We start from the raw sequence: 15192 nt of genomic DNA, 5'->3' as shown, positions 1-15192 counted from the left end.
ATGTTGGGCATTGTGGTAAGATCCAAATTCTTTACATTTCAAGGGTACAACTCTAAAATGGTTTTCGCAAGCCGGTCACTAGATAGTCCACTGCACTGAACCTATTGATAACGCCTTAGCAGGTATCTGGATCAGCTAATGCCTGGGGGAGTTAAGGTAGTGTGTGTATGCAGGAGGCATTGTTGAGGCTACATCATGTCAAGGAGATGGGTAAATTCTGGCTGTGTATACGTAATATCTAAAAATTACAGTAATTCTTAAATCATGTTCCTATCCCTCTACTTTTACTTTATCTACAGAATGCATCATGTATAATCAGACTAATACAACAAATTTGGCTGCAAAAGCATCTAAACTTTCCAAAAATTTCTACATTCATTCCATACATTTGGCTGATGCTACATAAGCTGATACATTTGGCTGATGTGGTTGATACATTCTGGGTGATGCTATATAAGCTTGCTTTCTTGCATCAGGTGCCTTTGCTAATGCTAATGCTACATTATGAAAACCCCAAACACGAAAGGTATCAAAACCTATAGTACTTAGTACAGTGTATGAGCTGAAGGAGAAGTATGGGGGGAGGGGGATGCCGGAAACTTTGCTCTAGAGACTAAACATGGGTTTCACCACTTCAAGCCTCCAATAAGCAAAGTGGTGGTATTTCACCGGTTGATGAAAGTCATCTACCACCTACAAATGGTTCCACTTCCAATCTCAACAATGTCCATTTCAATGTACAATCTGAAAAATCCCATTTAATTTTTTCTAACAGTTGTCAGAAAAGTGTTGATTGCCTCAACCACTACCCATCACAGTTCTCCTAATCATTTGTTTCAAATGTGATACACTTGTGCATACATCTGCTCAGATATTCCATGTCAGACTTCCAAATATGGAATTACCTCTGGCTTAAAATCTCTCCACCCCATTCTGTTAAATTCATCTCTTGCATCTATCATTCTTCCATCTCTATTAATCACTCAAACTCTATGACTTCCTTTCTTTTGAAACTCAAACTTTCTCCAGTCTAATTTGCTAACAGTAAGTAATTTTCCTTGGCAATTTTAATGTTCAAAACTCTAGTTGGGGCGCCTCCGTAGCCAGGTGGGCAGGAGCAGCAGTACGTAGCACACGCTTCTTGATTAGACCGGTGTTCGAGCCCATGCCCGCCAAATACGGAGGATGCGGAAAGATCAGAGAATGACCACCGCATATCCCCGGAGCAATATGACCTTAGTTGCTAATGCTCCTAAAAACCAGAAAACAAACAAACAAACCAACTCTAGTTGACTTCAGTTTTCTAGTTACACAGACCCAGCTGCCCAAGATGGTGGGGCTTTTGATATTACTAATGACTTCACACAACTTGTTCATTTAGATTTGTTTGTTATTGAGTTTGTTATTTGGTTTTTAGCAACTAAGGCCGTATTGCTCCAGGATATGCGGTGGTCATTCCCTGACCTTTCCATATCCTCCGTATTTGGTGGTGATGGGCTCAAACCCCGGTCTAATCAAGAAGCGTGTGCTATGCACTGCTGCTCCTTCCCACCTGGCTACGGAAGCGCCTGTTCATTTAGGTATCAGAAAACCAGACAATCCTAACCACACACATAACACTCTTGATCTTTTTCTCACTGGCAACACTTCAAAGTACACAGTGTTAGTAGTCCTCAAGTTGCCTCAAATCACAATTTAGTGATAGTCTTGTTTCCAAGTGAGCTTCTCAACAATGGCCATTCTCGGTCTCGTGTTGTTTAACAATATTTTGAAAATAAAAGAAAAAGAGCTTAAAAGGGTGCACTTTAAAATTATTTGTTATTCTGAAATCATATTGGATAATAAGAAAAAATATCTTTAGTAATAGCAATCATGCTATGCAAAAAAAATTTCTTAACTAAATAAATTTTCTATCTATACTCTGAGACAGCATATATAGGATTAAGGGAGTTTACAAGATAGAGAGACTCCAAGAATATCACTATATTTAAATCATATAAGCTAGAACCCTAGTATACAGAAACACATACTACGGTACTATCCTTGTGTTTGACCATTCAGCTAAGGCAGCACCTACATCGTAGCCTTGGAGTAGTAAAGTGGCACAATTGAAGCTAAAACTAACACTCTATGGAAAATTAACAAAAATGTGAGTGCACTGGGCATTTTTTTTATGAACCTGGAACCATAAAGAAATTTTAACATTATTCTTCTCCAATTAAAAAATAATTATAAATGATACAGAACAAAACTAAAGACCATACTATGGAAATACTAAAATTCACTCACACATAACCTTAATAAATATTTTAAGGTCTTTTTTTTTTTTTTTTTTTCTTTCATTCTTGATCACTAGGGCACTACTAACATGACTGACAGACTGTTAAGTATACATCGAATATCAGAAAGTATGAAATATTCTAAGTACAGAAATTATTCACTTAACCATTATTGCATACTTCAATTAAACCACTTACAAAATGTGTACATTTACTTTACAGAATGTGAGATATTCAGGTCAACTGTCACTAATCCGGCAGCATTGGGACCTGTGGGGTGCCGGATTAGTGAGTTTCCAGGATTGCCGGCGGTTATTTTAGCACATACAGTTTACCCAACAACTAACCACCTCCTCCTACCTTTAAACATGTTGCCTGCCAAGAAAAAAATTCCCCAGGGGCCAAAAAAATATTTAGCAAATAATTTGATTAGTAATTCTAAAATAAATATTGTAATGTCAGTGTTCTCGTTTTTTCGCTTAAAATATATATATTAAAAAAAAGTCATTTTTTTTATGTCACATATATGTGGGCGACATGGCCCAGGAGGTTACTTTATTTCTTGAGAAGCCTTGTCAGCCACATACATGTGACACTATTACGGCATACATATGAAAGTCGTTTGTGATTAATTTATTGCAGGCACGGCGAGCACTGCAATAAAACTAATTGCGATAAAATAAACTCTCAAACGTCGCAATAAGTTTGTCAGTATTGTTAGAGATTTTATGAAAACAAGTTCGTTAGCGTACTGTATTATCCATCACATTGTCTTGTAAAAAAAAAATCTAAAAAGGTAATGGCTAAAAGAAAATTACTAAAATAAGAGGAACTGAGAGAAATTGCTAGAATTTACAATTAAGCAAAGTTAAACTTCTCACAGACTGCTGTCGAGTTTTTTCAGAAGTTCAACTTTATCTGTTATGGACAATGTACGGTGTTTGTGCTTTACAACACGAGAGGCACTTCCTTTATGCATTGGAACCATGGCTGGGGCTAAATGTGAGCAGGTTATAATAATAAATGCAGAAAAACAAGTGGGAATGGCTTGCCAGTATTTACGGGTTTGTGCCAACAGCTGATACTGCAACCAACACCACCAAAACAGTAATGGCAGGTTGGTGCGTCGACAGGAAATTTGAAATTACGTTCGCGGAAATTATGTCTGAATTAGCGGTGGAACCGGATTTTTTTTTTTTTTTTTATGAAAACCCCAAACACGAAAGGTATCAAAACCTATAGTACTTAGTACCATGCATGGGTTGAAGGAGAAGTATTGGGGGGGGGGGGGATGCCGGAAACTTTGCTCTAGAGACTAAACATGGGTTTCACCACTTCAAGCCTCCAATAAGAAAAGTGGTGGTATTTCACCGGTTGATGAAAGTCATCTACCACCCTGTATGGCAATGATAAAGACATGCCATACAACCATATGGGTAATATAGAATATGGTCACAACGAATGCAGTAAATAATTTCCTTGAACCAATTTAGTACACATTTACAAAATTTTCCAATTGGAGTATAAATAACAAACTTTTCTTAATCAAAATCGCATTGAAGTCTTTAACCTTCAGCATGCTTGTGGGCTAAAATGACTTTTTATTAGACATCAAAAATGAAAAATAAACTTACCACTCCATCAATAGCCATATAGAGTAGCCTACGTGGTCGAACAATACTAAAAATTCTATCTATGTATTCAAAGATAAGAACCATCATTTCATCTTCATTCTTGGGAGCAGGTCTGAATTGTTATGGGAGGGAGAAAAATTAAACATAGAGAACAGAAATTAATTTTATATAATTTATTATATAAGAATTAATTTTTTTAAATATATGCTTAAATTAATCTTAAATGTTATGGAAATTTATTTCATGGTAATTTTTTTTTCAATGAAATTAAAAAATGGCCAATTTTTAAATATTCTGCAACACATCCAATGTGAAAGTTAAATCCATCAATCATGTTAAATTAAAACAATGAGATAATACTAAAATGATAGCAACAAAAACATGGATATCAGAAAACATGGCCCATAAAAAAGGTAAGTTATTTGGTTTTTTTTTTTTTTTTTAGGAGCATTAGCAACTAAGGCCATATTGCTCCGGGATATGCAGTGATCATTCCCTCACCTTTCCGCATCCTCTGCATTTGGTGAAAAGGTAAGTGCAACTGTACAACCTTCTATTATGCCCAGTGGGTGTGGAGGTCACAATGGCAGTACCAATCAGTCTTAGCCTATAAACCTTCTATTCACTAATTTCTTCCTTGCTATCCTATCATATGTTTGATTTTTAGAACTAGCCACAGTAAGCATCTTTTCTTCTAATGCTCACTTCTATGGTATAACTGATCCACCTTTCTTTTGGTCTGCCTCAGAGCCTGCTACCCTAGATTTTTGATTCAAATATTTGTTTAGATAATCTCTCCTTTATTCTTCCTACAAGTCCACACCATCTTAAATTTGCTTCACTTAACCTTTGATTCATTATTTACTACCAAACTTTTTTTTCTAATTTCTTCATTTGTAATATGGTCTTGCCATTACTTCCATCTATTAGTTTGCATTATTTTAAAAATTATGAAAGACAACACTAAACTACTTTACAAATACAGCAAACAAATTCCTACTGTCTCTTATTTCATTTTATTTCAGTTCATTTCATTTTATTTTTAGATTGGCTTGATACATAGGAGCTTGGTATACATAATAAGCTTACAAACTGTGCTATAAGCATTTTGTCATTTGGATAATTTTTCTTTTTTTCCAAATCAAGAGGAAAACAAATTGTTTTGCTTTGCAGTGACCTCTTTTACATCCTGTCTTACTTATTCTACTATTTATTTCTGTTTACTCTTCTATCTTCATTAAATACTGTTCTTAGATAAGCAAAATTACTAACTTATTCTACTGAAAGCATATTTTCTGCATCTCACCCACTGAAGAGAAGCCAATAAGCTTTGAAACGATGCCATCTGGGTGACGATATCTGCTGCGAATAAGTAACAAGTCTTCTCCACTGGTGAAGTGTTACTTATTCAAGGTAGTGCAAGATTATGGCAACTCATTGTGAAGGTATTCACAATGAGATATACTTAAATTATGTAATTTTTAACTACTTTAGTAGGTTTCTGCTTACTAAAATGATGCCCTTGCACTAACTTTCACATCAGTAGCTGTTTGTGCCACTGTTCAACATATGTTGAACAGTGGCACACACAGTTTAACAGATTCCTTAAAGATACAGAATTTAAAATTGTGGCCAGGCCAATACAGAAATTACACACTATACTGAACAAATACTCAGTCCTTTCCTCGTTCGCAACACAAATTACTGACCTGGTATATTGAACCTTGGTATGCGACTCATCTTACCAAGGTTCGATGCGTTTTCCTCTGAATATTCGTGTTAATCAACATGCAGCCTCAGTTCGTGCGTCTCATTCAGCAGCATCAGAATTAGCCTTTCACGCCGTTAACGAAAAACATACATTTTTATTTAACGAGGCCAAAATAGCTAGTGTCCAATATAATTATACGCGACTATTAATTGCAGAAACGGAAGAAATTAAATTACACGAGAATTCTGTTAATGTTTGCAGGCCATATCTGATCTCTGATTCATGGGCATTACACGCATGCACGAAGACAAATAATCCCTATTTAAGTTTCATGCTCACCCCTATTCAATAATTTTCATTCCTGTGATCACGACATACGGTCGAAAAGCATTGTCAGCTCCAGGAAGGAAAATCATTTTGCAATATTTTCATTAAATTCTTTTAATTAATTTTCTTATTTTTAATTGCGTTAAATCGATTTTAAATTACTTGTTACTCTAATGTAAGATTTTCGATTTTTTTGTGTTGGTGTGAATATTTGATCTTGGCATCCCCATTTGCCTAAATATTCTTCTCCAAGTTTACACATAACAGTAGTTCTAACCTTCTCAGATATTTTTCCAGTATCCCACAGATTGAGTTGAAAGTATATCTGAATGCCACAAGGCATTCAGATATACTTTCAACTCAATCTGTGGGATAAATTTTCTGATTCAACTCAATTCAACTTATTTGTTGCAGGAAGTAACAAGAGGCGGGAATATTCTTGACCTGGTTATCAACTGTAATTTTTTACTTTTTTCTTTCTTCTTCTTTTTTATTTTTTTTTCGTATTGTCCCTTACAACATAAATTTAGCTTTCCGTTATGCACAAAAAATAAAGCAGATTTACATTCAACTCTTGCTTTCGCTTTTCTCAATTCTGTGCAGCAATGTAGATTTGTGTACTTCTTATGGCCCACTTATGATGACATCAAAATGCAGTGATCAGACTTTATTCTTAAGGTGGTGCTGTTCAGACTAAAGAGATTTTACTCTTTGTTTCAATTAATTTTCTATAATCCTCTGCCTGACATTTACGAGATTTGTAATGAGGCTGCCAACTGACAAAAAGTTTAAACACATATTATTGCGCAAGTGCCGAGCCACTTCAAGTTCAGTTTGTCTACAACATAGGATGTTTTTCAGATGTGCTTTGCAGATTCTTTTAAGTTTTTTAATAGTTTCAATAGATTTATAGGGTTTTGAAAATTATTTTTATAGATATGGGACCTGTGAAGAAAAGTGATCGGTACAGTGATAAAAGAAAGTTAAAGACATCGAGAAAAGTGTTAAATTTAAAAAGTAAATTAAAAATTATTCAAAGCAGTGAAACTGGCAAGAGCTGATATAACTAAACATTTATGTTTAGCATGAGCCACGATTCATACTGTCGTTAAATAAAGAAAAAATAAAAGGGTTCACTAAAGTTAGTTTTAAAGAGACCAAAATAATTCATAAACATGTGACCTTTTAAATAGAATGGAGTTAGAATTATCCTTATGGATTCAAAGAAAGTAACACGAGGAAGGCTACTTAAATCAAAAGTTAATTAGTGAGAAAAGCCAGAGCTATTTTCTTTACACTTAAACAGCACACCAGTGATTAATGTAGAATTTAATACTAGCAGAGGTTGGTTTCACAGATATGAAAGTAGGACAGGTGTTAAATTTCAGATACATCATGGTAAAGCTTTTTGGGCTGGTAAACAAAAAACTGATGAGTTTGTGGAAGGTTAAGTGATTTGATGGAGGAAAACATGTACTCATCTCACCAGGTATTTAACTTGAAATTGAATTGTTGTGGGAAAAAATGCCTAAAAGAACCTACATTATGGAAGACAAGAAAAAATTACCAGGCCATAAAGCCTCAAAAGACACCAAAAGCATCAAAGTAAATCTTTGATGCTTGGCTCAAATTCTTCTGGGGATTTTAAAATGAAACCACTTTTCTTTAACATTCTGAAAATTCCAGAGCATTAAAGAACTTCAATAAGGCATTGCCCTGTAATTTTTAAGAGCAATCAAAATGCATGGGTCATCAGTTATATTTCTGCTGACTGATTTAAAAATTATTTTACACCAGCTGTGGAAAGATATCTTAAGGACAAAATAAAACTTAGCAGCACAAAAAGACATCTGGACAATGCTCCTGCTCATGGGTTACATATGCCTGGTTTTATCACAATTAAGTTCCTTCCACCAAATCCTACCTCACTGATCCAGCCTATGGATCAAAATGTCATTGCCAACTTCAAGCAAAAACACCACAAGCTTCATTCTATTGATTGTGATGATAAACCTGCCAGAGGAAGAGAGGGGACGGGAACAAGAATAAATTCTGCAGATTGGTGAAAATCTTGGTCTGCAGGTTAACAGCTGAAGATGTGGATGTACTTGAGTGCTCTCATTCTTCCAACCTGTCTGAGGAAGGATATAGAAGCCACTGAAAAAGATGTGTCTGAATCAGAGGAAGTTCCCCAGTCTGTGTCAAGATAAACAGCAGAAAATATTGGAAAGGTCATTACAGCAGCAGTGCAGTTAAAGGCAATGCTTGGAGAAATAGATTTACTCCAGGATAGGGTTTCAAGTCAAACCAGATTTTAAGACCACTACTTCAGCCACAGACAGAGAAGTAACAGCCTCAATCTTCAACATCAAAATGATCTAATATATTATTTTAAACAAAAATAATATTTCATTACTTTTCACTGAAACAACTTTTGAATTTCTGAGCTTCCTTGACCCTCAGTGGGTACTAAAGATCCCCCCTGCCTCCAATTTCGAGATAAGAGATGTTTTTCTGGAACCTATTAATCTTGTAAGTTGAGGCATGACTGTACATTGCAATCAAGATACAGTTTTTAAGGACTATGAAAAAAAAAGTGCTAGTGCTTACTGGAATATTTTTAGTTTGCATTATATTCTGAAACTAAGTTTTATATTAAATTTTCAATTTAAATTTCAGATAGCACTTGTGGGATACTTTGTGATTATATATCCATGGAAAAATCTGAATTAAACAACTATCTCCAGCAGTTACATGCCAAATAGAAAGAATAGGGTAAATAGCTAAAAGGGATATATTAAGGCAGTAAAAAAATACAAAACTTAACCAGTCTATATAATAATGCTAAGAAGTACTATATATAAAATGAGTAAACTTCAACTTCTGGTCAGATCAACTAACACTGATATTGTAGAAATAACTGAAATAGGGTGCCATCCAGAGAAAGGGAATGACGAATTTCATTACAGTGAATATAGCTATATTCAGGAGAGATAAGGAGCAGCAATGGAGTAGGGGGAAGGAGGTTATGTTGTTTATCAAAAGCTGCTTGAAAGCAACAAGGCTGTTCTCAGAGTCTCATCAATTCCAGCGGTAAAGGAAAGATGAAGGTGTGTTACAGACCAAATGATTCCAAAGAGTACAATAAAAATTGCTTTAGGCAACTTGAGTAGCCAAGCTAAAGAAAATACATAATTCAATATATATTAAGTGTGGAGGGGGGGCAAATATCTTATTTCTCACCAAGGATCCAAAGAGTATGAAAAACAGTGCAGGAATCAATAGTGGGAAGTGATCATATGTTATAAAATGGATAATATCCAAAATCCTGATTGTCAAAAAAATAAATAATAAATAATGTCAAGCCATTAATTACAGGAAGGAGGAGTATTGTGAACTTAGGTATTCCTTGAGCTCTATCAACTGGAGTTCTTACTATATGCTTTTTGATACTAATACATTATGGAAAGTACTTAAAGAATTTATTGTGGAAAACACAAACACATTCATTCCAGTTGAGAATATCACATATGATGCCAAAATCGACGACTGACCAAAAGAGGGGGGGGGGGAAGGGACAGTTACAAGCTATTGCATGATACTGCTTCGTATGATAACTATAATCAAATATGTAATAAAACCCCTGAGAGGTTAAGACTTACAAAAGCTGAGTATGAAAAATCATTGGCAAAGAGAGCTAAGAATGGGGAAAAGGAGCACAAATATAATAATGCAAAAAAAAAAAAAAAAATCACAGTTAATTCAATAGGTCCCTTGCAAGATCTAAGAAGTGTCAAAATCAACAAACCAGCTGAAATGGCAGCTGAGCTAAACAAGTATTTTGTACTTATCTTTATTAATGAAACAAAATTAGTGCTAAGGCAGAACAGCAAGTGAAGCTGAGATAAAAGGTTAAGTTTCGAGGTCAAAACATAATATCAGAAAAGTACCTATCTGAAAAGCTACAGAGAGAGAGAGAGTCTTTATGGAGAGATGGTATGCATCCAGTTATACAGAAAGAGGTGATGTGTGCTTCCAACCATTAGTAATATTAATAAGATCTTGATTAGATTTAGGGATTATTCCCTTAGGTCAATTTCTCTCAAATTGATAAGGGAGAAACTAAAAAAAAAAAATTTATGGGCAATTATAAACCAGTCAGTTTGATTTTCTGTGGTTAGTAAGATTATGGAATCTATAGTTTAATATGTAATACATGACCATCTCAACATAGGTAGTATCCTAAATGGATCTCAGACATGGTTTTGTTAAAGGGTGAGCTTGCTGGTAAATCACTATGAAGAGATTGTTAGAGTTGAGTGCAAGAAACAACTCTGACATTATATATTTAGATTTTAATAAGACTTTTGATAGAGTTATTCATGGAAAGTTATTGTATTAATTAGAACAAGATGGGATAACAGGGAAGATGCTTCAGTAGATTAGGAGTTGATTGAAGAACAGGAAACAGAGGGTGGTCATTAATGAGTATTCTTCTGAGTGGGTTGGATTGGCAATTGGGTCACTCGGGGATCAGTGATTGGAACTCATTTCTTACCTTCCTAAATGATACTGGTGAAGGAATGCAGAGGAAGCTGTCATAGTTTTCTGACGACTAGAAGGCTGGGAAGACAATCAATGATCAAAACCAAGATATACTGCTTCAAGAAGAATTTGGACCAATGCAAGGTTTGAAAAATGGAAAAGGTGGCAAGTAAAATTTAGTGTTAAATTTTGGCGGAGAATGGAACCCCAGGAGTAGTGAAACTTGGAGAACAAAAACCGAAAGATTAGGTAAAGAGGAATTAAAGGATATTCTCAATGAGAAAGATTTGGGGATTATAATATAGAAAGACATGAAGTTCAACATGCAGTGTAAGCAGGCAGCAAGAAGGGCACATAGTTTTCTATCTATGGTTTATCAGAATTTTGCAAGTAAAGAGGAGGTCAATATCCCTGTTCTATAATACAATGGTGTAACCACACTTGGAATATTGTATCCAGGTCTGGAGGCCACATCTAAAGAAAGATACAAAACTTCTGGAGAAGATGCAAAAGAGGGCAATCAGGCTGATGAAACTTAAGCATTATCCTTATGATAAGTGGTCAGCAGAAAGTAGCAATGAAGTGTATAAGACCCTAAGTAAGGTTAACAAAATGAATGAGAAAAGGTTGAAGTGTATAAGATCCTAAGTAAGATTAACAAAATGAATGAGAAAAATACTTTCACTGGTGAATGAAACAAGAACCAAAGAGTACAAATATAAAATCTCAAAGTTATGATTGTCTTTTATAACAGAAATTGAAATTTTAAGTTTTTTTCTTTTAATGTGTCTAAAATCATTATCTAAGACCATTTACACTGATGTCCAACAATTTGAAGTCCTGGCAAGGTCCAGAAAAGATACCTCAGTGCCCCTGGTTAGTCTGCATGTACTTACAAACATCAAATATGCGAACCAAGCTCCATAAAATATACACCATACAGTAAAATGCTGTAATGATTGCATAATCTTTGAATATTTAATTTTTCCCCCTGACTAAATACAGATGGTTAAAGGAGGTTGCTATTATATTTATCCCATTTACAAACACTACAACTGACATGCATTATGTCAATCTAATGCTCCATGTGAGAATCACAAGACTAAGAAAACATTCAGAGTTCCCCATTCCTGATTATCAATGAGTCACTAATTTTTTGTCACAAATAGTAATAGATGATCCTATAACCTTCTAACAAACTTCCCTATTCCAAAAATTAATTATAAATGCACACATCTCCTAATTCTAAAACTATATGCACTGTCCATTAATTAATTCACTGCAAAGTTTGAGTGCAGCAAGAATTTTTATTCTATACACCTCCAAGTAAAATCTCCAAGGATTCAAGGGGGGTTGGGAACCACCATGTAACAGGTTGGTCGGCCCACTAAGATATCCATTTATTGGACTTTTACTCTAGTTTTAAGACTGTTAGTATTCTAGTACTTGAAGTAAGTTGAAATTTCTAAAATGAAATTTGCTCCCAAATATTCCTTGCTAATACCACACCTTTCAGATTTTCTGTGCCAACATTGCTGCAGCAAGCTGCTCGCAAGGGTGGCTGAGGTAGAGAGATCTGACAAATTTGAAGAAAGAACTGGATAGCCATTTTTTGACTATGGGCAAAAATTAATATAAGACATAATTAATATGGACATAAATTAATATAAGAGAAGCTTTTTTTAGGGCAGATGCAAAAAACATTAGCTTCCTTGCATCACTATGTCATTTTAATAGTGAAAATATTTTACTGTGCAGTTGCAATGTATTTAAAGCAAAGTGAAATTACAAATTGTTTGATATTAATTTACATAATTTTTTTAAAATAATTTTAAGCAAATACCATTTTAATCCAACATTGGTGATACAAGGCTGAACAGACCTACTTGCTACAAAATATCTACAGTGCATTAACTTCCAGTTCAAGAACAATGCCTCTTCTATCTAGCTTCCTAAATAACAGAGTTATACCTCAACAGTTTTGAAAAAAAGTATGTTGTTTACACAGAGTTAAATGATATGTGCTGTCAGAAGAGGCACTCTGTAATGTTTCCATCGTTGCCTTTTGCTTTGCGCTATTTCCAATTTCAGTGTAATGTAGACAAATATACTGCTCACTGGCAGCTGCCATTCCTGCTACAGAAATCGAGTAATCATTGTTTTAAGTTTAATTATTATTTATTTAACTGACAAAATTTAGTAATATGCACCCATGTGGCATTTTCAATTTTTGCACACTTACCAGTTTTTATAAACTTGAAAATGGAAGTGATTAGTAGTTTGGAATTTTGTACTTATTTTATGCTTATATATTTTGAAGACTAAATGCGAAAGACATAGTGTTATGGGTTGAAATTAAATATATAATATTGGTGTAAATACACCATAGTTTACCCATAAGTTTAACTACATAAGTAGTGTAAATTATGCCTTCCACATATCATCTTTCAAGGGCACAAAAGGTGATATAGTTGTACACGTTGGTACTAATGATATTAAGAGTAGGAGACCGGCAGAATTACTCAACAAGTACAGGTCACTGTTGAAAAAAAGTCGTGAAATAGGGTTGAATTTGAAAGTGTCTGCAATTCTGCCCAGACACGATAGGAGGGAGTACATGATGAGAGCCTTGTCGATCAATTCGGCCCTGGAAAGATTGTGCAAGGCTCAAGGGGTAGAATTTTTTTCAGCCTGGACTGTACTTGTTAACAGGAGAGATTGCTTCTACAGGGATGGGATACACTTAAATAGAAAGGGTGCAAGAATATTTGCTGATGCTATCGAGGCAGTGTTAGGTGGGTCGGAAAACTGCTAGTTTGGGGGGATACAAAGACTAATAGTTTAACAGTAACCGCAGGCAGAGGTGATTCTTGCACAACTTCTATTAGAATAAGAAGCGACCTGGAGCGAGGGGTGTTGGGGGTTTCAGGGACGGATGGCAGTCATCATGGAATAGTTGGGTATATGGGATGTGTTAGGGAAACAGGGAATAGGCATAGGAGCATGTATGCTTGCATGTATACCAATGCTAGAAGTATAGTAAATAAATTTGATGAATTTGAAGTGTTGGTCAAGACATCAAAGGCGGATATTGTTGGGATAGCAGAGACGTGGTGTCACAAAGATATAAGGAATGCAGAACTGGAATTTGGGGAGTACAATGTGTACAGAAAGGATAGACAGGACAGAAAGGGAGGGGGTGTTATGCTGTTAATTAAGAAAAACATAAAATCAAAGGAAGTGCACCCAGTTAATATAGATGAACAGTGCTCTGTTGAGTCAGTTTGGTGTGAGATAAGCACTGCGAAAGGAAAAATAAGAGTAGGAGTGTGTTATAGGCCTAATGACTTGAATGAGTACAATGAACAATTGTACAGAGAAATAGAGTGGGCCAGTAAATCAGAATGTCTTATAATGGGGGATTTTAACTTCCCAGATATTGACTGGAACTTGTGGGTTGGTCACTCACACACTAGTCAGACTTTTGTGGAGTTATTGGATGATTGTTTTCTGCAGCAGCATGTTCGAGAGGCAACCAGAGAAAGTAACACTCTTGATCTGGTTATCAGCAGTGATCATTCGTGTATTAAGAATTTGCAGATAAAGGAACCACTAGGTGGCAGTGATCACAGTGTGCTGAAGTGGGATTTACTCAAAGAGGTAACTACCGTCAGGGGTAAAGGAAAGGGTTTTTGCTTCCGTAAAGGGGAGTACAGTGGTCTCAGACAGTTTTTAAATTCTGTACAGTGGGATCAACTGACAATGTTACAAACAGTAAATTCTAAGTGGGAAGCATTCAAAGAATTAATCGTGGAAGCTACTAGACTTTATATACCGATTAAGAAATATCGTTCAAGGTTTAGGCCTAAATGGTTATCAAATGAACTAATGAGACTCGTGACAGAGAAGAAAAATGCATGGGATGCATATAAATTATCAGGTGACGCAGAAGCCTGTGGCAGATATAAGCTAGTCTGTAATCAGGTCACAAAGGAGGTTCGGCAGGCGAAGGCGGATTACGAGAAATCTTTGGCAAAAGATGCTAAGAAAAACAGCAAGGATTTCTTTACTTATATAAACTCTAAAAGGAAGGGGATGAATATGATTGGACCACTTGACATCGCTGGTTCGACTGTTGATGATCCTGCTCAGATAGCAAACAAACTGAATGAGTATTTTGCATCTACATTCACACGTGAGGAATTATTACAATTTGAAAATGGAAGAAGGTTATCAAATTGTAGCAGTGTGCTTAATGATTTTGTAATAACTGAGAGCAAAGTGGAGGAGACATTGTTGAAGTTAAACATAAGAAAGGCACCTGGGGTGGATGGGATCTATCCAGTTATTTTAAAGGAGGCGGCAAAGCAACTAAGCAAACCCTTAGCCATAATTATGAGAGCATCCTTGGACTCAGGGGAGGTTCCCACGGACTGGAGATGTGCAAATGTGTCCCCAATTCACAAAGGTGGATCGAAGGGTGACACGAGTAATTACAGACCAGTTAGTTTAACTTCTGTTCCGGGTAAAATAATGGAGTCGCTGGTTAAAGATGCATTGCAGGATCATCTAGACAAGACTGCAGCGATAACTCAAACACAGCATGGGTTTGTTAAGGGAAAGTCTTGTCTGACAAATTTGATTGGTTATTATGATGTGGTCACAAAGGAACTGGATGCAAAAAATAATTTTGATA

General features: G+C 35.5%; 1 protein-coding gene across 2 annotated transcripts in view; it reads right to left on the bottom strand.

Annotated features, from left to right (window-relative positions):
* The window catches only part of Rat1 (5'-3' exoribonuclease 2 Rat1), a 458579-nt gene that overhangs the window by 389009 nt on the left and 54378 nt on the right, over positions 1–15192 (bottom strand). For both annotated transcript variants that reach the window (XM_090376618.1, XM_090376619.1), the window contains exon 4: positions 3914–4025. In XM_090376618.1, the coding sequence (XP_090232744.1) occupies positions 3914–4025 (112 nt within the window). The remainder of the gene's footprint in view (positions 1–3913; positions 4026–15192) is intronic.

This window comes from Mastigoproctus giganteus, chromosome 6 (genome assembly GCF_048544385.1).
Source record: "Mastigoproctus giganteus isolate SK-2022 chromosome 6, ASM4854438v1, whole genome shotgun sequence".
NCBI lineage: Eukaryota > Metazoa > Arthropoda > Arachnida > Uropygi > Thelyphonidae > Mastigoproctus > Mastigoproctus giganteus.
The sequence above is the reverse complement of the archived record's forward strand: the minus strand, read 5'-3'. Positions and strand labels throughout refer to the sequence as shown.